Here is a 26,999-nt window from a genome sequence, read left to right on the forward strand (position 1 = left end):
AATCAAAAGGAACCTTAGCAAGGAATTCTTTATTGCCCAAGAAACCAGAATTTGATAAATGAGACAAAATAACAGGATTAGGATGACCTAAACGTCTATGCCATAGTTCACTTTTGCTAATAACTGTAGTACAAAATGAAGAGATACGAGGACCGGAAAATAGTAATGGAAAGAGTCTCCCAACTTTAGGCCCCTTCGCGATTACTGTCCCCGATGCCTGATCCTGCACAAGACAACCATTACGAGAGAAATGCACATCATAATTGTTATCTACTAACTGACCAACCGAAAGAAGCTTAGTTGAGAGCTTTGGAGATATAAAAACATTGTTGAAACATGGTCTAAGATCTCCAATCTCAGTAATAGGTATTGTACTACCATTTGCAATTTGAATTTCAGTTGAACCATGATATTTGCGAACATTGGTAAGCATGCTAGATGTGTTTGTCATATGATTTGAGGCAGCAGAATCAACAAGCCAAAGTTGAGAGGAGGAGGAGGTATCATTACCTTGTAGTCCTAAGGCGGAGAAGGCTGAAATAATCATTTGTTGCACCATTTCTGGAGTAAGAATCACAAGTTCAGCAGCTGAAGAGGGAGTTGTAGAAACTGTTGGAGCAGCAAAATGAGTGAGATTATTTGGTGCAATTGGGACAACATTTGATTTTCGATTTTGAGGCCGTGTCGGACACTCCTTTATGACATGTCCTGACTGTTTGCAATAATTACAGAACTTCTTTCCACAATTGGCAGCAATGTGGCCATAATTTTTGCAGTTATAACATTGAATTCTACTCATGTCCTGACCCTTTCCTCTTCCTTGGGCAGCAAAAGCAACCTTGACAGTATTTTCTTGTTGGAGAGAGTCCTGAATGAGAAAACGTTGTTCTTCGCGAAGTAATTCGCCAAAACAAATATCTAAAGAAGGTGAAGGAACACGACTCATTAAATTTGAGCGAAGTGTCTCAAATTCAGACCTCAACTTCATTAAGAATTGATCTCTTTTGCTTTGCTCATGAATTTCTTGAAGTACAGGGAGAGATTCTGCAGGCACTTTAGAATAAATAGTGTCAGTAAACTCAGCCCATAAATTCTGAAAACCAGAATAATATTCCTGAATGGAGAGATTTCCTTGGGAATAATTAGCAATATCGCTCTCCAATTGAAAACGTCTTGCAGCATTGTCTTGATTATAGACCTTTTTCAAGTAATCCCACATGGCTTTTGCAGTTTTAGAAGACCTCAAATTAGAAGCAATAAGAGGGTCAACTGACCCCAGAATCCATGTCATTACTCTTGCATCTCTAACTTTCCAATGAAGCAACTCCTTAGCATCTTTAGGAGCTGGATCACTTCCATCTATATGGCCCAATAGTTCTTTTCCTGTAACAAAGAGCTGGAACTGAAATTCCCATGAAGAATAATTTTTTCCGGTGAAACGAACATGAAAACTCTCAACTGTGTTTGATGTGGCCATCTCAAATAGCACAAGGAGACCAAAAATGCAAAATTAGGAATAACACAACCAGGGACAGGTATACTAGAAGAAGCAACAGACCCACCAAGATGAAAATCCTACAGCCAGAAAGTTGCAGAAAAATGTCCACCACAATCTCTTCCAAATGAAGAGAGCCTCCAAATAGAAATTCAGAATTTCTATGACCGAGAGTTCATCAAAGATATGAACTAAACAAAGAAAGCAGAAACAGAAACTGCAGAATTAAAGACAGCAGAATCTGCACTTTGTTCTTCAAAAAACAAAGCTGAAACTCATAAAAGAACAGCTCTAAAATTGCCTAATTAGGCTCTGATACCATGACAAACTTGCTGTATTTCAATGGAATTTTGATAGAAATTTGCTTGTCTATTCCCACAAGCTGATTGGGTTTAAATAGACTGAAGTATCCACAAATTTTGGGAATAAATTCCTAAATTACAGCCCTAATTGATGCCCATTGTCTCCTAGTTATGGCTGGCAATTACAGCCTTAATTGGCTCCCTAATTGATGCCTAATATGTCTCCTAATTGATGCCCATTGTCTCCTAATTATGGTTGACATTTACAGCCTTAATTAGCTCCCTAATTGATGGTTATTTACAGCTATCTTACAATAGTATAGTCAATTAATTACAATAGTATACTAACATTATACTAACAGTCTATTACCGCCCTCAAGACACACAAAGAAGTGGTGGACATGGACTCCTTGTCTCTGTTCCCCGAAGCAAGACTGCCAACCAAATTCAAAATGCCCAACATGGACAAATTCGATGGAACTACTTGTCCAAAAACTCACTTGAAAATGTATGTGGGTGCCCTTAACCCGTTTGGATTGAACAGCGAGCTCCTTGCTCAGTTGTTCCAACAGTCACTCACCGGCGCTGCTCTGAGATGGTTTGTCAGTTTGGACCGATCTAAAATGAAAACTTGGGAAGATATCTGTAATGCATTTAATTCACAGTATCGCTATAACATGGAGGTGGATGTTACCCGAAGAGAACTAGAAACCACCAAACAGAAAAACAATGAGCCCTTTTCCTCGTTCCTTACGAGGTGGAGGGCCAAAGCTTCACAAATGATCAACCGACCCTCTGAACAGGAACAAGTTGACATAATAATCAAGAATTTACTGCCTATCTACCAGTCTCAGCTTCAAACACAATACCTACCAACGTTTCAGTCGCTCATTGCCACTGCTACGAAGGTAGAGGATTTACTTCAAATGGGACAACTGAAAGAAGATTCAGGAGCCTCGAGATACAAAAAACCTAGCCAGCCCGGAAAAGTCCACGAAGTGGCAAGCATCACCCCCCACGAATCCTTTACGTGTGGGAAACATGGGAAACATGAGAAACGGCAGTCAATCAAGAAGAACATATACTGATCTCGGCATGCCAATCCTTTTGGTATTCCGAGAAGCTGTCAAAGCAAACTACATCAAACCTTTGGAGGCAAGACCATCACCCAACCCCTTACCAAGGAATTTTAAAGTCAATGAATACTGTGAGTACCACCAAGCACATGGGCATAAGACTGAAGCGTGCTGGACGCTTAAGAACCGCATCCAGGACTTGGTAGATAATGGTTCAATTATTTCGAGAAGTAAACCAAACATTAGCACTAATCCCTTACCAAATCACGGGGTAAATGCTATTAGTTCTGACCAGGAATTGATCGATCCTTTCAACCTATTCCTAGGAATGAACGAAATCTGTGTCCTAGACCTGAATGACCTAACTGAGGAACTCGACGCTATAACCAGGAGCGGGAGACAATATGAACCATTAGTCTTGGACAAAGTCTCGCATAACCTTTACCAAAGGACTGATGAACCAAAGGAAGACCCAGTGCTCTCGCAGTTGAAAAAGACACAAGCTAGGGTTTCGATTTGGGAACTTCTAGCATCATCCTTTCCTCATCGCCAAGCTCTTTGCAAGGCTTTGAGTCGACTTCAAACATCGGTGGAAGTCAGCCCTGAAGTGTTGGTATCCACCCTCACCCAATCATCAAAGGTGCAAAGCATCAGATTTTCTGAGGATGACTTACCCAAGGAGGGAGACAGTCACAACGATGCCCTTTACATCACTGTTCAAACCAGAGACAAAACTGTGCCCATGGTTCTCATTGATAATGGGTCAGCACTGAACGTTTGCCCACTAAAGGTGGCCAGCTGCCTGGGATTGGAAGAAACAGATTTCATTCCGTCCGACCAGATAGTGAAAGCATATGACAGCACCCAGAGAGAAGTATTGGGGGTTGTTACACTAAAATTAGTGATTGGGCCAGCCATAATGGAGGTACCGTTCCAAGTCATTGATGTGCCCACCAGTTTCAACCTGCTGTTAGGGCGGCCATGGATACACCACACCAAAGCAGTACCTTCCTCTTTGCACCAAAAGGTCAAATTCCCTTACGAGGGTAAGATTATAACGGTTCAAGGAGATGATTACAGTCAACTCAAGAAACCCAAGGGCCAGCCCCTCTTTGAAGTCAATCCTGAAAGCGCCTATTTTCCCCTCTCGGGATTTCAATATGACACGGTGCAGTTCATAAAAGGAAAGACTACGAACTCCTGAATTCTCTTTGATTTCGGAACGGTGCAAATAAACTGCATAGTTCCTTTAATGCTGAAGATGTCCTATTTGCCGGGAATGAATATGGCAAGGTCCGGTAAGACGTACCCCACATTACAAGCTTGGGAGAGTCCAGTGAATGAAGGGACTTTTGGTTTGGGTTATGAGCCTACTGAAGAAGACCGTGCTGAGAAGACTAGAAGAGGAAAGAAGAAAAGCATATAGATGCCATTACACTTTTCAACTTTGAATAGTCACTTCCACAAATCTGGAGAGACAGTTCCTTATCATGGTTTCCAAGAACCATTTTATTGCCCGACCGTCAAGAAAATGCTACCTGGGTTAGAAATATTTTCTAATGTCTGGGGTAACAAGTCTGAGGCAATACCCGAGCTAGAAGTAGAAGACTTCATGCTGCAGAGTCTCTTTGACGAGGTTGCAGTCATTACAGGAAATGATGGGGACCAAGATCTGTTGAGCCTGATCAAGCCGAATGAAGGCCCTCTCACCAATTGGTACGCCGAGGAGGAGCGCGCTGCTGATAAACCCCCTCCCGAGTCAAACCTAGAGTCAAAATATGTAATCAAGTCCTGTGTTGAGTCTGACCCCGAGTCTGAAACCGAGTCAGAGTCCAGTCCTAGTTCTGAGCTATCTGTGTCGAATTTCGAAAATCCAGATTTCAAATTTGATGTAATCTTTGAAGACGATTCTGTCATGATCAATAAAGGCTTGCAAATTATTGACTACCCCGCGTGTCTATCTTTCCAAGCATTTCCAAGCAAAAATAATCATATAAATGAAATAAAAAATGAAAAGGAAAAAATAATAATTGGCAAAGAAGAAAATGAACATACATACATTGCATTTGACTGTGTGAACAAGGGACAGGTCAGTGAATGTTTGAGGAAGTTTGCCGATTGTTTCATGTGGAAGGCAAGTGACATCACGGGAATTGACCCAGCAATAGTGGTGCACAAGATTCCAGTATATCCCGAGGCTAAGCCAGTGAAGCAGAAGCTAAGAAGGCTGAAGACCGAATGGTCCTTGAAAATCAAGGAGGAAGTGGCCAAGCAGTTGGAAAATCAATTCATAGAACCCATCGCCTACCCGACATGGTTAGCAAACATCGTGCCAGTGCCAAAGAAAGATGGCAAAGTCAGAATGTGTGTGGATTACCGGGATTTGAATAAAGCATGTCCAAAGGACGACTTCCCCCTACCACATATTGACTTGTTGGTGGACCGAATGGCAGGACATGAGATGGTCTCCTTGACCGATCTTGTTGTTGGATACAACCAAATAATGATGCATTTACCAGACAAAGAGAAGACGGCATTCATCACAGAATGGGGAACCTACTGCTACAGGGTCATGCCTTTTGGACTCAAAAATGCCGGGGCAACCTATCAAAGAATGGCAACGACCATCTTCCATGACATGATTCATAAAGAAGTAGAAGTGTATGTCGACGATATGGTTATTAAGTCAAAAACAGCTGACGAACATGCAACCGCACTTGAGAAGTTCTTCCTTAGACTTCGAAAGTACAATTTGAAGCTCAACCCGGCAAAATGCCTATTTGGAGCTACATCCGGTGTATTTCTAGGACATATGGTCAGCCAGAAGGGCATAGAGATTGACCCTTCAAAAGCCAAAGCCATTTTGGGAATGCCAGCACCAAGGACGGAAAAAGAAGTTCGGGGTTTCTTAGGAAGGCTACAGTACATCAGCCGATTCATCAACCAATTGGCCGATACTTGTGGACCAATTTTCAAATTGCTCAGAAAAGGAGTGGCCGTCAAATGGAATGAGGATTGTCAGAGAGCTTTCGACCAAGTCAAACAGTATCTATTATCCCCACCAGTTTTACAGCCACCAAGGCTAGGAAAGCCTTTGCTGCTGTACTTATCGGTGACAGAAGAAGCGATGGGTGCAATGCTAGCTCAACAAGCAGAAGATACAAGGGTAGAAAATGCCGTATATTACCTCAGCAAAAGGATGCTAGACTACGAGTTGAAATACAACAAGATAGAAAAACTGTGTTTGGCTCTAGTATGGGCCTGTACGAAGCTACAACACTACCTCTCATCTTACACCACAAGCGTTATTTCTGAGTCGAACCCCTTGAAATTCCTTATGGAGAGGCCGGTTCTTGACTGTAAGATGGCTAAATGGGTGTCAGTACTCGCGGCTTATGATTTGAAGTTTGTGCAACGGAAGGTGGTGAAAGGCGGAGCCTTAGCCGATCAATTAGCAGAATTACCAGTCGAAGACCAAATGCCGGAGGTAGAATTTCCTGATGAAGACTTGTTGAGCTTAGAAAGTGAAGTCTGGGAAATGTACTTCGATGGAGCTTCAAATTACCATGGAAATGGGATTGGAGTTGTATTTAAAACTCCCTGTGGAGAATATGTTCCAATCGCAGTCAAGTTAGATTTCAACTGCACCAACAATGAAGCCGAGTATGAAGCTTGCATAAAGGGGTTAGAAGCAGCCTTGGAAAAAGAAATAAAAGTCCTCAAGGTTTTCGGGGATTCCAATTTGATAGTCTCTCAAGCCTTGAGAAAATGGAAAATTAAAGAAGAGCGTTTGGTTCCTTACCTACAACGTTTGGACGAATTGGCCCAGCAATTTGAAGATCTATCCTTCCACTACTTACCACGAGCCAAGAATCAGTTTGCTGATGCTCTGACTACTCTGGCCTCCATGGTCAACATGGGAGGAGACCAAGTCATTCGACCTCTCACTGTTCGGCTACAGAAACAGCCAGCACATGTCATGAATTTGGTGGATGACAAGCCCTGGTACTGGGATATACAGAATTACCTTCAGAATGAAGCTTACCCGGAGGGATCCACCAAGACTGATCAACAAACATTGAGGCAGTTAACATCCGGATACTTCCTTACTGGGGGAGTTCTGTATAAGAGGAGTTCGAATGGCCTGCACCTAAGGTGCGTGGATGAGGGAGAAGCTCAAGCCATCATGGGTTCCTTACATAATGGGGAATCTGGCCCGCATATGCACGGGATAGCCTTGGCTCGCAAAATCGCAAACCTAGGTTATTACTGGTCAACTATGACTGCAGATTGCGTGAGGCACGCGCAGAAGTGCCATGAATGTCAAATCTTCGCTAAGTTGCAAAAGCAGCCTCCGGTCAATTTGAATCCCATTGTTTCTCCATGGCCCTTCGCAACTTGGGGCATAGACGTGATTGGAAAAATCCACCCGAAGGCTTCTAACGGTCATCAATTCATCCTGGTTGCCGTAGATTATTTCACTAAGTGTATCGAGGCGGCCTCTTATTCGATTTTAAATGCCAAAAAGGCAGCACAGTTCGTTCGTACTAACATCCTTTGTCGGTACGGAACGCCTTTCGAGATCATCACAGATAATGGGTCTCACTTTCAGAGTGAATTTTCTAATTTGTTGAAAGAAACAAGAATTCAACATCATAAGTCCTCGCCCTATCGTCCACAAACAAATGGAGCTGTAGAAGCCGCGAATAAAGCTATAAAAGTCATTCTGCAGAAGACGGCTAAAAGGCACAAAGCTTGGCATGAACAGCTACCGAATGCCTTATGGGGATATAGGACTTCGATTAGAACGCCCACCGGAGCAACTCCGTATTCGTTGGTATACGGTATGGAAGCAGTATTGCCTATTGAGCTGGAAGTTCAGTCGGCAAGGGTTATCCAAGAAAGTCAGATCAGTGAGGCAGATTGGACGAAGAATTATCATTTGCAACTTTTGGGTATGGATGAAAAGCGGTTGCAAGCAATCCACCAAACTCAAGTCTACCAGAGAAGAATGGCACGGCATTTTAACAAGAAGGTCAAAGACCGAAAACTCAAAGAAGGTTGTTTGGTTCTGAAGGAAATTAGACAGCCAATTCAAGATCCACGTGGGAAGTTTCGTCCTCATTGGGCTGGCCCCTATGTGTTGAAGAAAGTATTGTCCGGCGGAGCCGTCATCTTGACTGATTTGGATGGTTTAGAATTTGCAAATCCATGTAATTTAGATCAGTTAAAGAGATATTTTGTATAAGCATTGCATAATGTAAAACGAACTACATTAGACCTGATTCTCTTCGAAAAAAAAAAAAAGAAATTATATATCGGAGATATGTAGGCAGCCCTGATTGGGCACGGTCTAAACATTAATAAAAATCATCATTTCATCGTTCTTTCTTCTTTGCTAATAAAAAAAATAAACAAAAAAAAAATAAAAAATAAAAAAAAAACCGCTAAGTCGAAAACCCGAAAGGGCGGCTTAGGCAAAAATGGGTAGCTCGCTAAGTTGAAAACCCGAAAGGGCGGCTTAGGCAAAAATTAGAGCTTAAAGCAATAAAGTTGGAACGTGCTTGGAAAGCTTAAAAGTCAGACAACACTCCAATAAAAAAATAAAGCCAAATAGTACAAGCAGAAAGCCAAAAAAAAATAAAAATAAAAATAAAATCCATGAAACAAAATACATCCAAAACCAAAGAATAAAGCCTATCAGAGTCTAGGTGGCCCGTCGCCTCCGTGGGGCAACGTCCTCCGAGTCATCCCTAGCTGTTGAACTCTCTCCAGCCTCGCCTGTCCAAGGAGTCAACACAATCTCCTCATCAATCCTAACCCCCTCACCAGAGTCAGCCTGAGTCCAACCCTCAAGTGCACTCAGCAGTGCGTTCCTCCTCAGCTTTTCAACCGGCCAGACAGCATTCGCGAACCAGGCCCGATACTCGGGAGAAGTCTGAATACCAGCAGGATTAGGTAAAGGCCTAACCATCTGATGATCTCTAACCCAAGCTCTAAGGACAGCACGGGTAACTCCCGGAGTGATGGTGGAATCAGATAAAGAGTCATCCATGATCGGTACAGTGTGATCTATTCCCATCTGCCTCATAACGCGTGAAGCACAGTACCAAGTACAATGGGTAAGGCCTAAAAGGTAAACCTGAGTATGGTGAAAGCTGACCTGGATAAAGCGGGTAATGCCATACCAAGGTACGAACCACAGCACTTCATTCGGACCCAACTCAATCAGCCATGAGGTCCAGGCATCAACAGACGGATGTGTGATCAAGATCCTCCGCATGCGATACTGGACAGGGTTATAAGGCAGCAAAGTAGGAGTGGCAACCACTCGGAGATGGTCCTTCAACCAAACCTGAGTAACGGATCCTTTCTATTACAAAGAGACAGAGCAAAAGAAAAAGAAAATATATATATAATATAGAAAAAGAAGAAATACCTGAAGAATAATAGGAGAAACCGTCCAATCCTCAAAGCCTAAAGCGGCTCTGTCGAGACTCCTGATGGTTTCTGCCAGCACAATACCACCTATGCAACCCATATCCTCCATCTGCCGAACCATGGGACAAAGCCGCAGATCCCCGAAGCCCGGATCCTTGTTGAACAAGAAGCCAGCCAATAAACAAAAAACCAAGGCCCGCATTCTTAGCCTCATCCGGTCTGGATCATCTGAACAGACCCCTGAGAACTCATCAATCAGGGGCAGCAGAACTGCTTTCTGATCACCAACAATCATAGCCATAGCTTGAGATCGGCTGAACTGAAACAGGCTTTCAAACGATCGAACGTACCCGATCTTGACTTCATGCCTGACCAAAGGGGCATTGGGGTCGCACCCTATGATAGCACAGAACTCCTCAAAAAGAGAACACATCTCCTCCATCATGGCTCCGAACCGGAAAACATGGGCCTCAGGATCCCAAAGTCTGATGCAGGCCCATAAAAAGTTCCAGTCGATCACCACCCCCCTGAGCGTAACGATAGGAGAGAGACCGTACCTCCCCAAGTTGATCTTTTCGACTTTGGAGAGACTCTTAATCCAGCTGTGCATGCTGTGAGTAAAAAAGGGATTCATTCTTTGAAGTTAAGAAGAGAAAGAGAGAAAAGAAGAGATGAGTGAAGAGCCAAGCAAAGAAACTTGTTTTTATAGAAGAATGCGCCGAATGATGGCGGCAGCTACCGCCAAATTGCCACCGAATGAGGGCGGCAGCAGCCGCCAAAACGTCAGCGGCAGCAGCCGCCGACGGTGGGGGCCATACAAAAAAAAAAGGGGGAGGGGATGAATAAATAAAAAAAAAAAAAAAAGGTACATCCGAAATGGTGAAACCCCATTTTCATTTCAAACATGCATACATGATTTCAGTACTAACTAGTTGCAGGTACAGATGACATTCAGTACAGAGGTACAGTCAAAATTCGACACAGAAGTACAGTAAAAGTTTAGTACAGAAATGCAAAAAAAAAAAAAATACATATCCGGCAACCATGGCTTCAGCGACGGGGCCTCCTCCTCCTCTGATCGTCATAGGCCATCTAAGTCTAGGCTGTAATCAGTTCTTGCTGCATCCCGAGAACCAGTTCCATCATCTGATTGACCAATCCGTCAGGAACCTGGAAACCATACAAAGAAAAATGTAAGTTAACATCAAATCTCTTACGAATCCTTTTTGTGAGAGATATGTAAGGTTTTACCTCATTAATGTCCTTAGAAGGAAGAGTCGCGCGATCTATATTCTCCAGGGAGACCTCTCGAAAGGAAGGAGGACTATTAGGAACATAATAAGGAATACTGTATGGAAGACGTAAATTGACCAGATCTGGGTGAAGCGGCCTGGTAGCCTCCAAAACAGCCCGGGGAGCCCTAGAAGGACCAGTCGATCGACTAGGACCGGCCGATCGGCTGGGCCCAGCCTGCGAAGGACCCGCAACCGGAGTAGAAAAGGTCGGATCAGTCGTGGGCCTCCTCCTTGGAGTCCTAGTCGAGGGACCCGAAGCCCGAGAAGAACGGGTACCGAGTGGCTGAGAAGGTACCAATCTCTGAAAGCTATCAAGCCGGGATCCGATGGGTTGCATGAGAAAAGTTCTACAGAACTCGTCATAGTCTCCCTCTAGGGTGAACTCCACATGCGGAACACCCTCAGTATGAACATCGGTCAACATCATATGCTTGCCCGCTCGCATGTCTTCGGGAGGGGAATAAGGAATAGAGCGGCAGCCTCTTATTTGAACGTTTACTCTCTCACCTAAGTAATATCGTCTCAGGACGGGGTGCGACAAGACCACTCTCCGCTGGGACAAGTCATCCGACCGCTGGAATTGGGGGTCAATTTGAATCCAGCTCTGCAGGCGGGTCATCATTGCCCTTGTCTCCACCTGCAAAAAAATGCAAATATGTTAATAAATCTTTTTTATTCAACATATTCAAGAATAATTAAACACATACCTGCGCCAGGCTACACGTATCGAAAAAGGCTCTCAGATCCTTTAGGGATTTCTTGTGCTGAACAGTATGAAGGTTTGGCCGGTACCATCTCCAAGCCAAGGGTACCAACCCCAATCCAAGATCAGCATTAACTAGCTCTGGGCGAGTGAAGGGAAAGTACTCGTATGCCCAAGTCTGTAAAAAGGAAGAAACAAAAAGTCAAAGAAAAAATGATGAATGAAAATGAAAATTAAAATGAAAAGAGAAAGGAAGAACGTTCTTACCTCCCAGAAGTAGTAAGTCCCACTGAGTTTACAATGGCTTCGACTCAGACCACACATGTCATCATACATGCGACTCAGGATAGCGCCGGCCCAGTCGTAATCCTTGAGGTGAGCTAGGTTTTCTAAACTTTTTAAGATGGAAGGATTAAAGTGCTCCTTCCTATTGGACCAGAAAGTCGAAGCAAACAGCAGCAATAAAGTGAACCTAGCTGTCTGAGTAGCCGTAAGCTCTCCCCGCCTGAATCTGGCGTAAGTGTTGGGAGCCTGGAGGTATAGCCAGCGTCTGGAGACGCTCAAAGCCGGGGAAATGGATTTTGGCCCGACAACTCGAGGTAAATTAATCCCGATCAGCTCCACCATCCGGTCAGGAGAAATCTCTGTCCTCCAATCGTCATATAATTCGATCGGTCGAGTGCCGAACGGAATCCCGGAGATCACTGAAAAATCTACCGGAGTCATCGTCAACTCGCCCCAAGAAAAATGGAAAGTGTTGGTAGTGTCCCACCATCTCTCGGCCAAAGCGCACAGTAACTCCTTGTGACTGATCCAGCCCATATCCTGGTGTCTCAAGCAGCCTAAATGAGACGGACTGATAATCGCCCCAATGGGGTGGTTAGGATCAAGTATCTCGAGCGGGATTTCGGACATGGAGGTCTCACCTACATCCACTTTAACAAAAGGGTCCTGAAAATGGCAAAGCAACCTAAGAGTTGCTCTTCGATTCTTTACTAAAGACAATATCTTAGTTTCATCACAAAAAAAAAAAAAAAAAAAAAAAAAAAAAAAAAAACCGGCCACGGAGGCCCACAAACATCACAATCCGGCCATGGAAGCCCAAAAATCGCAATTCGGACACGAAGGCCCGAAAAATCACAATCCGGCCTCGGAAGCCCGAAATTTCACTACCCGGCCATGGAGGCCCAAAAAATTCCTAGTGCGGTCTAAGGCCCGAAAAGGTAATAATGATAATACAATTATAAGCAAAATATGAGCGAAGAGGAGCTTACCTGGGCGAAGATGCCGGTTACAGAGGCGTGAGTATCGGCGTCCAACGTAAGATTGGCTTCTTCGACGGAAACCTCTACAGATTCCAGAAAATCGTCATCACTAAAATCCGAAGAAGCCATAGAGAGAGGTTTAAAGCCTTGAAAGTTGAGAGGATTTGAAGAAAGCTCCTTGATCTAAAGAGTTGAGAATGAATGAAAATGAGAATTTCAAGCTATTTATAAGCAAATGGCTAAGGCGCGGGTCTTTTAGACGCGTCCGATTTTCGCCTCCAAAATTTGTGTTTCAGACAACCACCGACTCCCATAAATCATTTTTATGATCGCCGGCGGGGGGCAACTGTGAATACTCAAATTTTGAGGCTCAAAGAGCCAATTATCCCGGACTGCAAACAGTCCGGCCGGACCGAAGGCCATTTTGAAAGTTCACCGAAAGTATGCCAATATGGTACTTAAAACGTCCGGAATGTCGCGAGGATCGCGAAACAGGTCCCGGAATATTTTTCTGAGACCCGAAACTCCCAAAAACCTCTCTGAAGTGAAAGACCCGAGGGAGCCACCAAGCACGGCGACACCTACCGCCGGCCATCGGCGGCACCTGCCGCCCGGCCGCCCCGGCGGCACCTGCCGCCGAGCCTGGCGGCACCTACCGCCGAGCCCGACGGCACCTGCCGCCGAGCCCGGCGGCACCTGCCGCCCTTGGTCCGAAAATGCCTATAAATAGGCTATTTTCAGTCCAATTTTGACACCCTTGTCTGTGTTGACGGACGATCTTCCTCCCTCCCACGCTCTTTGCGATTTCTCTACCGCTTTTTTTTTTTTTTGCATTTTATTTAATTCTTATTACGTTTTTATTGTGATATTTGGACACTAAAATCGAACAAAAACTAAATTAATTTTCCCCAAGCAAGGAATTTAATCTGGAATTAAGAAGTGGTCGTCGGTTAAATCAGGTACGTAAACGAAACTCTGCCTATTTAATTTTAGCACTTCATGCATATTTCTCTTCTACTCCTAACAATTCTATAATCGCATAAATGCATTCACGTCATTATTTTAGACAAATAAACTGTCTTAATTAATTTGATTAAAGCTTAAATGCCCGCTTAGTCAATGATCGTGGCATTAAAGCCTTAAATCCGATAATATTGGCTAAAAGAGCCTAGTTAATTAATAACTACGGTTCAATTGCCTTATTTCAAACAAATCTGGCTTGAGTTCAATTAATCAATAATTGTGGCTAAAAGCCTTAATCAATCACGTTTTGGCAACAAATTGCCTACATTTAGTCAATCAATTCGACAACAAATTGTCTATGATTTAATCGATTTTTAAGCAAACAAATTGCTTATAAATAAGATTAATCATTTTCAGCGACAAATCGCTTAAAATCAACAATTTTCGGTAAAAAACCGTAAAATCAACCATTTTAGCGACAAATCGCGTAAAATCGACATTTTTGGCAAAATGCCTTTAAAATCAACCATTCTCGGCTCAAAGCCGTAAAATCGACATTTTTGGCAAAATGCCTTAAAATGAACCAATTTTCGGCCAAAGGCCTAAAATCAACCATTTTAGCGACAAATCGCTTAAATCGAACATTTTGGTAAATTAATTGCCTAAATCAACCAATTTTCGGCCAAATGCCTAAAATCAACCATTTTAGCGACAAATCGCGTAAAATCGACATTTTTGGCAAAATGCCTTTAAAATCAACCATTCTCGGCTCAAAGCTGTAAAATCGACATTTTTGGCAAAATGCCTTAAAATAAACCAATTTTCGGCCAAAGGCCTAAAATCAACCATTTTAGCGACAAATCGCTTAAATCGAACATTTTGGTAAATTAATTGCCTAAATCAACCAATTTTCGGCCAAAGGCCTAAAATCAACCATTTTAGCGACAAATCGCGTAAAATCGACATTTTTGGCAAAATGCCTTTAAAATCAACCATTCTCGGCTCAAAGCCGTAAAATCGACATTTTTGGCAAAATGCCTTAAAATGAACCAATTTTCGGCCAAAGGCCTAAAATCAACCATTTTAGCGACAAATCGCTTAAATCGAACATTTTGGTAAATTAATTGCCTAAATCAACCAATTTTCGGCCAAAGGCCTAAAATCAACCATTTTAGCGACAAATCGCTTAAATCGAACATTTTGGTAAATTAATTGCCTAAATCAACTCATTTCGGCCAAAGGCCCTAAAATCAACCATTTTGGCGACAATCGCCTAAATTACACATTTTAGCAAACGAATTGCTTAAATCAACACTTTTTGGCCAAAGGCCTTAAAATCAATCATTTTGACGACAATCGCCCAATCAACACTTTTGGCAAACAGATTGCCTAAATCGATACATTTTGGCCAAAGGCCTTAAAATCAATCTTTTAAGCGACAAATCGGTTAAATGAACCATTTTAGCACGAATGCCTCAAAATCGACAATTTTAGCGACAAATCGCTTAAATGAATCATTTTGGCTAAAAGCCATTAAAATCAACATTTTGGCGACGAACGCCTAATCGAATTAATCGATCTTTTGGCAAAATGCCTAAACAAAAATGCACGAAGCATACACACACTCATGCATTAAGCATACACCTTCAAAGCCCTTCAAAGAAGGCCTATCGAACTACGTTGACTTTGATCTTCCATTCAAACGGAAGTACGTAGACATGTTCGGGATTTCACCCCGGGTGGCAAGTCGAAATCATCGAAATCACTTAAACATTTCATTTCGTCCAATTACATCATTTACCTTGCAAAGCATTCATCCTTTCGGTTAGTTCATCAGCATGACATAGTCTCGGGATCCATCTCGGGTTTGCATACCATGCCTTACACATTGGGATAATTAATCTAGTAACTAGGTTAATTAAAATTGGAGTCATTTAGGGTTTTTTCCTAGTTTACCCTGAAATAATTAAACAAGGTGGCAACTCACACACTCACGTGCATTTCTTTCTCTTGTCATATGCATCACATGCCTATGCTTTTGGGGAAAGGGGTTCACAGGGAGCACCGGTATTATTTGTAAAGAAGAAAGATGGATCATTCAGATTGTGCATTGACTACAGACAACTGAACAAACTGACAATCAAGAATAAGTATCCATTGCCTCGAATCGATGATTTGTTTGATCAGTTAAAAGGTGCAGGTATGTTTTCTAAGATCGACCTTAGGTCGGGATACCATCAGTTGCGGATAAAGGAAGAAGATATCGCTAAGACTGCATTCAGGACCCGATATGGTCACTATGAATTTTTAGTCATGCCATTCGGTCTCACAAATGCACCAGCGGTTTTCATGGATCTCATGAACCGCGTGTTTCATTCATATCTGGATCAGTTTGTGGTGGTGTTTATAGATGACATTTTGGTCTACTCCAGAAACAGGGTCGAACATGATAAACATTTGCGGATTGTACTTCAGACACTGAGGGATAAACAGTTGTATGCCAAGCTCAGTAAGTGTGAGTTTTGGCTGGAAGAAGTTTCTTTCTTAGGACATGTGGTGTCATCGGAGGGTATCAGAGTGGATCCTCATAAGATTGAAGCTATTGTTGATTGGAGACCACGCAGAAATGTCACAGAAGTTCGAAGTTTTCTGGGTTTAGCCGGTTATTACAGAAGGTTCGTCAAGGGATTCTCTATCATTGCATCACCTTTAACAAGATTATTGAAGAAAGCAGTCGTATTTCAATGAGATAATAGATGTCAGCAGAGGTTTGACACCTTGAAGAAAAAGTTGACTGAAGCACCAGTGTTGACTCAGCCAGTGTCAGGTAAAGACTTTGAGATTTACAGTGATGCCTCTCATATTGGGTTAGGATGTGTACTCATGCAAGACAGAAAAGTGGTAGCTTATGTCTCCAGACAATTGAAGCCACATGAATTGAATTATCCAACCCATGATTTAGAATTGGCAGCCATTGTTCTAGCATTCAAAGTATGGCGGCATTATCTGTACGGTGAAAAGTGTCACATTTACACAGATCATCAGAGTTTAAAGTATTTACCGACACATAAAGATTTGAATTCAAGACAACGGAAGTGGATGCAGATTCTGGCTAATTATGATTATGTCATTAATTACCATCCGGGCAAAGCTAATGTGGTAGCTGATGCCCTTAGCCGGAAATCATTGTTTGCTTTGAGAGCAATGAGAATTAGCATGGAGTTGCAACAGCAGGGAGTTATTCTAGCACAGATGCAAGTACAGCCATCTTGGGTTCAGGAAGTTGCAGAAGCACAGAAGAAAGATGCACAAACAGCACTATGGGTGAAACAAGTACAGGAAGATCATGGTGGGAAATTCAGATTGGATAACAGTGGAGTCTTATTCTATGAGGACAGAGTTGTTGTACCACAGATAGGGGAGCTTAGACAAAAGATTCTGCATGAAGCTCATAACAGTCCATATACAATGCATCCAGGTAGTACCAAGATGTATCAAGATTTGAAGAAAGGCTATTGGTGGCCGGGCATGAAGAAAGATATCGGAAATGTTGTAACAAGATGTTTAACATGTCAACAAGTAAAAGCAGAACATCAACTGCCAGCTGGGTTACTTCATCCAATAACAGTGCCAACATGGAAGTGGGATCAGATCACGATGGATTTTGTTACTGGATTACCTCAGACGCAGCGGAAGCATGATGCAGTATGGGTGATCGTGGACAGATTAACTAAGTCCGCACACTTTCTACCAGTTCGGATGGACTATTCTCTGGACAAGTTAGCAGACATTTATGTTAGCGAAATAGTTCGACTACATGGAGTTCCATCATCCATTATATCTGATCGTGATCCAAGGTTTACATCGAAATTTTGGGGTAAACTGCAGGAAGCATTAGGAACGAAATTGCATTTCAGCACTGCATTTCATCCTCAAACAGATGGTCAATCAGAGAGAGTCATTCAAATTCTAGAAGACATGATGAGATCATGTGTCATAGAATTTGAAGGCAGTTGGGACAAATATGTACCTCTCATGGAGTTTGCCTACAACAACAGCTACCAATCAAGCATTAAGATGGCACCATATGAAGCATTGTATGGTAGACCATGTAGGACACCTGTGTGTTGGACAGAACTGAGTGAAAAGAAGATTTTGGGTCCAGATTTGGTTAGAGAAACAGAAGAGAAAGTGGAAATCATCAGAAAACGGCTGAAAGAAGCAAGTGATCGACAGAAGTCTTATGCTGATTTAAAGAGAAAGGATATGGAGTACTCGGTCGGTGATAAGGTATTTCTGAAAGTTTCACCATGGAAAAAGATCCTAAGGTTTGGATGAAAGGGTAAGCTTAGCCCTAGGTTCATTGGTCCATACGAGATTGTTGAACGTGTAGGACCATTAGCCTATCGCCTAGCGTTACCTTCAACCTTAGATTGAATTCATAATGTCTTTCACGTATCAATGTTAAGGAGATATCGATCAGACCCATCGCACGCGTTATCAGCAGAAGAGATTGAAATTCAGCCGGATCTCACTTATGAAGAAGAACCAGTTCAGATCTTAGCCAGAGAAATTAAAGAATTACGGAACAAGAAAATAGCATTGGTAAAAGTTCTTTGGAGGAATCATAAGACAGAAGAAGCAACTTGGGAATCTGAAGACACCATGCGACAACAGTATCCGCAATTGTTCACAACAGGTAAACTTCGGGACGAAGTTTTTTTTTTTAGGAGGAGAGAACTGTGACATCCTACTGAGTCGAGTCTTTCATAGAGTCGAGTTTAGTCGGGCCAAACCAAACCCGGTTGGGGTAGAACAGGGTTATAAGTGGACTTACTTGATTGAGAGAAATAGATCAAAGCATATGGGTGAGGATTTATTTGCATTAAAAGACCAAGCTTGGGTCTTTAGTAGTAACCTGTTGACAATTGAGGTACCATTTAGGAAGTTTCACATAAAAATTCATTGATATATTGATGGCCTACCCGTAATAATCATTTTCACTTTCCCATTTTCATCTTTATCTTCATCTTCTTCATCTCCTTCCTTTCTCCATCCATTTTCATGGTAGTTTAAGGCAACCTCAATTTTCTCCAAGTAAGTAGAATATCTTGAAGCTTTATGTTATTCAACCTCTAATTGAGCTATATTGTAGATAAGTTATAAGAATTTTGATGTGTATAGGAGAAGGGAGTTCAAAGATTGTAGAAAAAAGAAGCTAAAGAAAAGCTCAGGCTTTTTGGAGTAAAGGTTTGATATCTCTTTTATTTACCATTTTCTTTGCATGAGAATTTGTGAGGTGTGTTGATAATGAGACAATCTATTGCTTCATGTTGAGTGGGAGGACTGGTAATGGTGAGAAAACAGGGGAGGAAGTGAATAAATGAAGTAAATATTGAGTTTATGTTGAAACAGGGTTTGCTGGAAATTTTACCAGTAACTTCATCTTGATTTTGACCCCATTTAATGATGGAATTAGGAAGTGTTATAGAAGAGTTATTTGTTCCTCTATGTGTTAGCTTTACATGGGTTTTTGAATCATCCAAATCGGAGTTGTATATTGAGAGATATGATCAAAAGAGTACAGACTGTGCAGGCTGGAAAACGCGACGCGCGCGCGCGAATTGCATGACGAGCTCGCGACTTGTGCCTGAGACTCACTGACTCTCATTTTTGCATCTCACGCTCGCGACTTTGCACTGCGCGCTCGCGACTTGGCCCTTGGCCTGTAAGCACTCGCGACTTTCATCGCGCGCTCGCGAATTTGGCCTGGGAACTCACTGTCTCTCATTTTGCACTCTACGCGCTCGCGACTTTCAAGTGCGCGCTCGCGACTTGTGCCCGATAACTCACTGACTCTCATTTTTGCATCTCGCGCTCGCGACTTTCCAAGGCGCGCTCGCGACTTGTGATTTCATGCACTTTTGGACTTTATTTTCTATGCAATTGGATTCCTTTGCTCAACTTATATGCCTCCAATCATTTTAACACCAAAATACAACATGAGAACATGTATTAAAACAACATGCAAGCATGCAAATGATGTGAAATCAAATAAACATTATGATTTATGAAGTTATGAACTCTTAGTATGCTGTTGTGTTACACTATTGACATACCAACATTATGCTCCATTGAGGTTAGGTAGAAACCATGTAGATAAGACTATGTCGCGACATAGGATAGCAGATCTGCACCCCATACAGTTTGATACTCCGGCTACAGGCCGTTGAGTGGATATGATTATATACGGGCCATAGCAGCCAAGCATACAGTATTCATCCAGTTTCATACAGTTTTTCTTATCACTTTGGTTTCACTATAACCTTATGGAGCCATACAGATATCTTGACATAACATTGCATGAATCATACAGTATTATAAACAGTAAGAAGGATCATCAAGGTAAAATGAAAGTATCATGCTTTGTGTGCTTATATGTGCCTTATGTGCCTACATGGTTCTATCTACACATGTATGTGCTTAATTGTTTCTTTTTATGTTGAGATATCCACTGAGCTTTATTTGCTCAGCGAGTTACCTGTTTAACTCGCAGGTTTTGAGTTTGGACCGTAGAGAGTCAGCTTGCAACTGCTGCAGTTCATCTGTAGAAGACTCAGTCTTCAGGGTAGCTACTCATTTGGATGTGTATCTTTTGTCTACCTTTTTTATGGCATGTACAGGGCACACAGTTGGGCCCATTTCATTTTGACACTAGTATCATGTCTTGTAAATATAAATTACATTATTATGGTAAACAACATCAGCATGATATTATAGTCAGTATCCATTATGATATCAGCATGACAAGACATAAAGTCAACCAGTTTGTAGCGTCTCGATTCGGTTCATTCGGGTTAACGGGTGGACCGGGAAGGGATGTTACATTACTGGGTGCGTTCCTCTTTAACCTCAAAAGTCTTTCTCTTGGTAGAATTTATTGGTAACATTTTATTTGGTTTTGTTCTATTCTGTACAGTTAAAAAAAATGCACAGATATAAGTAAGACAGTCTTGGGCAATCATAACAAGTCTATAATGTTTAAAGATTTAAATAAAGTTTGGAATGGATTTAAGAACAAATATGTTGTATCAAGAACAGTATTGATTGATGATTTTGAGTACAAATCATACCTTAATCCAGTAAGTACACCATGTTAATTTTCATTGTGCTAATGATTTTGGTTTATTTTGGCCTAATGATAACTCTTTTTAACTTCTCCTTGTCTATACAGGAATACACATCGATCATACTAAAGTCCTATGATCCAAGAAAGACTGATGACTATCTAGGTAAGAAGCATTGTTTTGTATTTTATTAGTATATTGCTCGTATGGTTTAAGTAATAAGAAAACCAAATACTTGCAGATCCTAAGAATGATTTTGCAAGATATCTGAAGAATCTAGCTTGTTCAAAAAATATGCAGAAGTATATTAAAGATAACCCTTTTGGCAAGCACGAATAACGAGCTCCGAGGAAAGAGAATTTTACAAAGCTGCTGCTCGAGAAATGACAAGTAGAAGGCTGTAATCTGACATGTACTCCTCAAGAAGGCTATTGAACCGTTCCGTTTGGCCATCAGTATGGGATGAAAGCTAGTGGACAAGTTCAATTATGAGTCGAGCATCTTGAACAACTCCGCACAAAATGATCTCGTAAACCTACTATCCCTATCACTATTGATACTCTTATGAACACCCTAATATTCGACCACACATCGAAAAAATGCATGTGCCTTGTCTTTCGTCGAGTATGTTTTACCATGGGAATAAAAGTGTCATACTTGAAAAATCGATCAATGATGACCAGATAATGTCAAATTCTCTGACTTTGGGCAAGCCGCTGATGAGTGTAGAGAGACGCTTTTCCATGGTCTGCTTGGTACTTGTAGCGGTTCTAGGAGCCCAGCAGGTTACTGCCTTTCTACCTTGTTTTGTTGGCAATTTAAGCAAGTCTTCATATATTCCCGCACATCCTCCTCCATTTGTGGCCAATAATACCCTTGTTAGATGAGTGTTAGAGTTCTATGCCACCCTAGGAGACCTGCCCATAAAGTGTCATGACATTCATGAAAGAGTAGTTTCCAAAGATTACTTGCTTTTGGAACATAAACTGTTTTTTTTTTTTTTTTTTTGTCATCAACAAACCATCTTCTATTAAGAACTATCTCATTTTTCCTGCCTTTGCCATGTTCAAGATTGTAGCTGCTTGGGGGTCTTTGTTCAACTGTGCTCGAATTTTGACTTTAAGAGATGTATCTACTTAGCACCCAGATAAATGGGCGATCCTCTTCAATGACATGAGTTCAGCTTTTTTGCTCAATGCATCTATTACACTGTTGGTTGAGCCTGGTTTGTGCTTAAAGGAGAAATCAAATTCAACTCGAGCTTAGGTTGGTTAAGAAAATGGCTAGCAGCTAAGTTATATGTCTTCATCACAAACTTGGACCCCAAGAGGTAATGCTTTCTTTCTTTCAAGTAGTCCAATATTGCCAATAGTTCATTCTCATAGCTGCATAAAGCCACTCAATGTCAGTCAACTTTCGGCTTTGAAAAGCTACCGAATGGCCTTCTTGCATCAACACTCCGCCCAAGGCAAAGTCGGAGGCATATGTTTGCACTTCGAAAGGTTACAACATATTCAAAAGAGCCAACACAGGTTCTACTATTATTGCCTCTTTGAGGTTCTCAAAAACTTTTTGGCAATTCGGTGACTATACCTGTAACATCCCTTTCCGGTCCACCCGTTAACCCGAATGAACCAAACCGAGACGCTACAATCTAGTTGAACTTATGTCCTGTCATGCTGATCTCATACTGTATGCTAAATATGAATATAAAACACTCCCAATTAAACTCTAAACTTCCAACATCTCCAAATAATCATTAGAACACAATAACACTTTATATATCTTTTCATAATTGTATAAATCCTCAATAGCATTTAATATCCAGCAATTTATTGCATTCATCATATATATCAAGTCTTCATGACCTAATCATACCAACTATAGTAAAATATTTCATATTCAATCATTTCATAAGTATTATTCTTATCTTCAACTACTTACAGTAAAATAATTACATGCTTCACTTATATTGTCAATCACATCCAATCACATAAGCTCGAACAAATGTAATAATTGTACATGCTATAATTCTTAATTATATAACTCTCAATCTACTACTCCCAAATTGGTCACTTCTGCTTTGATAGTATTCCTCAAGTCTTCAAGTAGCAACCACGATCTTCAACCTACGCGTGATAAAAATCGACGCGCTGAGTATAAAACTCAGTGGTGTTTATAATTCACATACTTAACAAAGTGCGATGGCAACTTACGTAAAATACAAAGTTCATAAAAGCATTGATAATCTTAAAATCAGTAAATTTCAACATAAATATATCTTTATAGCAAAGAATAAACTTCTAATTCATAACATAACTAATTGAGTTCTAATTATCTCATAACTCCTTTACATGAACCTTTAATCACACATATCATGATACTATCATGATCTTACCTGCTGTTCATTATGCTGTCTGAATTAAATAAATAAACATGTAGGAACACATAACATTATATTTTCATTGTCTTACTTGCTGTTCATTATGCTGTATGACTTATGCACTTTTTAGTCACATCATATAAGGTATAAATCATAAAATTGCATAACTGTATGGCTCCATAAGAACTAAATAAATAAACTAGTAAGCACACATAACATTATACTTTCATGATGTACCTGATGTTCCTTATGCTGTATGAATTCTGTAACTTTTATTCAAACTCAGTGAATAGCGCAATGAATAAAGAAACAAGTAAGCACATACATATGTATAAATAAACATGTAGTCACATATGGAATGTAAGCACACATATCATGATACTTTCATTATCGTACTTGCTGCTCATTATACTGTATGATTATGCAATTTGTAGTCAATATAACTGTATAGCTCCATAAGGCTATAGTGAAACCAAAGTGATAAGAAGAACTGTATGAAACTGGATGAATACTGTATGACTGGGCTGCTATGGCCATTATATAATCATATTCACTCAACGGCCTGTAGCTGGAGTACCAAACTATATGGGGCGCAGATCTGCTATCCTATGTCGCGACATAGCCTTATCTACATGGTTTCTACCTAACCTCAATGGAGCATAATATCGGTATGTCAATAGTATAAAACAAAAGCGTATTAAAGTCTTCATAACTTCATAAACCATATTGTTTACTTGGTTTCACATCATTTGCATGCTTGCATGTTGTTTTGATACATGTTCTTATGTTGTCTTTTTGTTTTAAAATGATTGGAGACATACAAGTTGAGCAAAGGAATACAATTGCATAGAAAAAGAGGTCCAAATGAGCATCAAAACACATGTCGCGAGCGCGCCATACAAAGTCGCGAGCGCGAGAAGCACATATGAGGGTCAGTGAGTTTACAGGCCAAATTCGTGAGCGTGCAATGAAATTCTCGACTGCGAGAAGCACAAAATGAGAGTCAGAGAGTTTTCATGCACAATTCGCGAGCTCGACATGAAATTCCCGAGCGCGCGTCATGTTTTTCAGCCTGCAAAGTCTGTACTCTTTTGGTCATATCTCTCAATCTATAACTCCGATTTGAGTGATTCAAAAACCCATTGAAAGTTAACACATAGAGGAAAAAATAACTCTTCTATGCCACTTCCTAATTCCATCATTAACTAGGGTCAAAATCATGGTGAATTTACTGGTTACTTTTCCAGCAAAACCTGTTTCCGCATGAACTCAATATCTACTTCATTTATTCATTTCATTCCATGCTTTCTCACCATTTCCAGTCCTCTCACTCAACATTAAGCAACATATCTTCTCATTATCAACACACCACACAAATTCTCATGCAAGGAAATTAATTAAACTAAAAGAGATAGCACACCTTCACTCCAAAAAGCTTGAGCTCTTCTTTTTAGCTTCCTTCTACCTTTGGCTCACCTCTCCTATACATAATAATTCTTATGAATCATCTAAAAATATCATCAAAGGATTCAATTATGAAATTCAAGAAGGTTTACTTACTTGGATAGAATAGAAGTTGAAGTTAAGGCTTAACTACCATTAAAATCTTCACTACCATTAAAAGTGTTGGAGAAAGGAAGGTGGAAGAGGAAAGTAGAGGAAGAAGATGAAGATAAAGATGAAGAAGAGAAAATGAAATGGAAGTCTCGGGTACATCTCCAAAATATCAATGATTTTTATGTGAAAATTACCAAATGGTACCTCAATTGTCAATCGGTTACAACTTAATACCTAAGCTTTATCTTTTAGTGCAAGTAAGTCCTAATCCTTATACTTTGATCTTTTTGCTTCCTTCAGGTAAGTCCATTTCTTTTCATTATTTCAGTTACATCCCATTCTACCCCACTCTAGACTCTAATGGCTCGAACCGGGTTTTGGGTCAGCCCGACTCGACCCTAAGCAACGACTCGATTCAGAAGGATGTCACAACTTACTATTTAAGACATAGAAATATGGGACGTTACAATACCCAAGTCTGTCCTTTCTTCAATAACTCCATCAACAACAAGTCTTGTTGGAGTATCCCTATACAAAACGCATGTAATAATTGATCAATCCTAAGAAAAATCGCAATTCTATCACACAAGATGACATTTACCACTCTTTGATAGCCTCAAATTTTGCTTCATCCATTCGAACGTGACCCTATTCAATGCATGCCCAAGAACTTAATGTGTTGTTGACTGAAGGCATACTTTTTTTAGGAACAGTTTATTTTCTCTGAGCTTGTTAAAGACCAGTTGCAAATGGGCTTTGTCCTCTTCTAGGCTATTATTGTATACCACAACGTCATCCAAGTACACCACCACAAATTAATGTAAATACTTATAAAATACCGAGTCACACGTGGTACAATACGAACTTGGTGATACCCAGACCAAAGATCTAACTTGGTGAAGTACCGAGCTTGTCCCAACGGATAAAATAAATCTACTACAAGTGAAATGCAATACTTATTACCGTGACTTTATTCAAAGCTCGATAATCAGTGTAGAGTCTCAGGCTACCATCTATCTTTTTCCGGAACAATATTGGGGCCCTAAAAGGAACTTTAGAGGGTTTGATAAATCCTGCCTCTAAGAGCTCATCCAATTGTTTCCTCAATTCTGCCAATTCCGGTGGCACCATCGTATAGGAAATTCGAGCAGGAAGCTTTGCCCCAAGTAAAAATTCAATTTGGTGATCTACATCCCAACGTGGAGGTAAGACTTTTGGCAGCTACTCCGACATAATATCCCAATATTCTAACATTACCTCTTTGATGAACTCTAGGTAGTCAAAGGGCTCTGCTTCCTCTTTTTGGATAAGAACTACTACATAGGAGGGTTCATCCCTCTTTATCCACTTCTTGAACTGGAGCGCCGATAGCCACTTTTCATTAATGGGACTAACCATTGCTAGAACAACACACGGTTGCTCCCCCATCAATAGGAGACAATTTGCAGTAGGAATTGGCATGTTTTTCATAACATTCAAGAAATCCAACCTCGAAACAATGTTGAAGTTGTCCATTGGAGCCACAGTAACATTTATTTTCCTTCACAAGACCCTACTCGGCCTGGGACATTAGTAGCAACTCCCGTCTTCACTGCCTCATAATTCACAACCTTCAACTTCCCTGCATCCTTCTTCACCTGCAGCTTGAATTTTGGCACCGTTGGACAACTCAAGAAGTTATACGTTGCTCCAATATCAACCTTCATCGACTTCCCATTGAGGGTGAAATCAATATACATCAATGCGACAAGAACTACAACAGTTACAATAAACATAAAACAGATGTTAATAATACTTTTTTTTTTCTTTTTATATATTTTCTAACCATATTTTTCAATGTATATTCAAATATATATTAGTTTATCTGCATGAATGTCCATTATCAACCATCTGAAAATCAAATAACTTGCATTAATTGTCAACCAACCAAAATATTAAAGAATTGCAATTATTATCTTTAGCTATGATCCATTGGACATTAAAGGAACCTAGAAACTATGAAAAAGGAAAGACTTTATAAGAAAAACTAAAATTGCTTAAGGTTAATTTTATATAAGATTTTATTATTTTAAATGCATCGTTATTTGTTATCAATTGAATTAAGCAATAATTTCTTTTATTATAATAGAATTAAACACTAAAAAAATAAATTTTAACTTGAACAAAAATTTCACATACAAATATTTTGTAAAATAAGAAAGGCAAAATATTAACGCAATGATAAATATTTGAAATTAATTAGGAATTTTAATATTAAAAAAAGGAGAATAAATATTTTAACTCAATTAGAAACATTATATTAAAAAACTAAATATAAATATTACAAACTTTATTATGATGCTCACACAATGTGAAAGAAAACAACGACTGATTTTTTTTTTTTTTTTTTAAA

General features: G+C 40.5%; 1 protein-coding gene across 1 annotated transcript; it reads right to left on the reverse strand.

Annotated features, from left to right (window-relative positions):
- Positions 1 to 26,122, reverse strand: LOC119371047 (uncharacterized). The gene is made up of 7 exons (XM_089715472.1): positions 25,865 to 26,122; positions 25,571 to 25,762; positions 12,587 to 12,760; positions 11,317 to 11,490; positions 11,154 to 11,246; positions 511 to 1,477; positions 1 to 223 (listed from the first exon to the last, which is right to left on the reverse strand). The coding sequence occupies exons 1-7, from the start codon at positions 26,120 to 26,122 to the stop codon at positions 186 to 188; spliced, it is 1,896 nt and encodes a 631-aa protein (XP_089571598.1). The 3' UTR covers positions 1 to 185.
- Between the last annotated feature and the right edge of the window lie 877 nt (positions 26,123 to 26,999).

The sequence above is a fragment of the Jatropha curcas genome, chromosome 10 (genome assembly GCF_041381405.1).
Source record: "Jatropha curcas cultivar XTBG-Jc1 chromosome 10, XTBG_Jcur_1.0, whole genome shotgun sequence".
NCBI classification, from domain to species: domain Eukaryota; kingdom Viridiplantae; phylum Streptophyta; class Magnoliopsida; order Malpighiales; family Euphorbiaceae; genus Jatropha; species Jatropha curcas.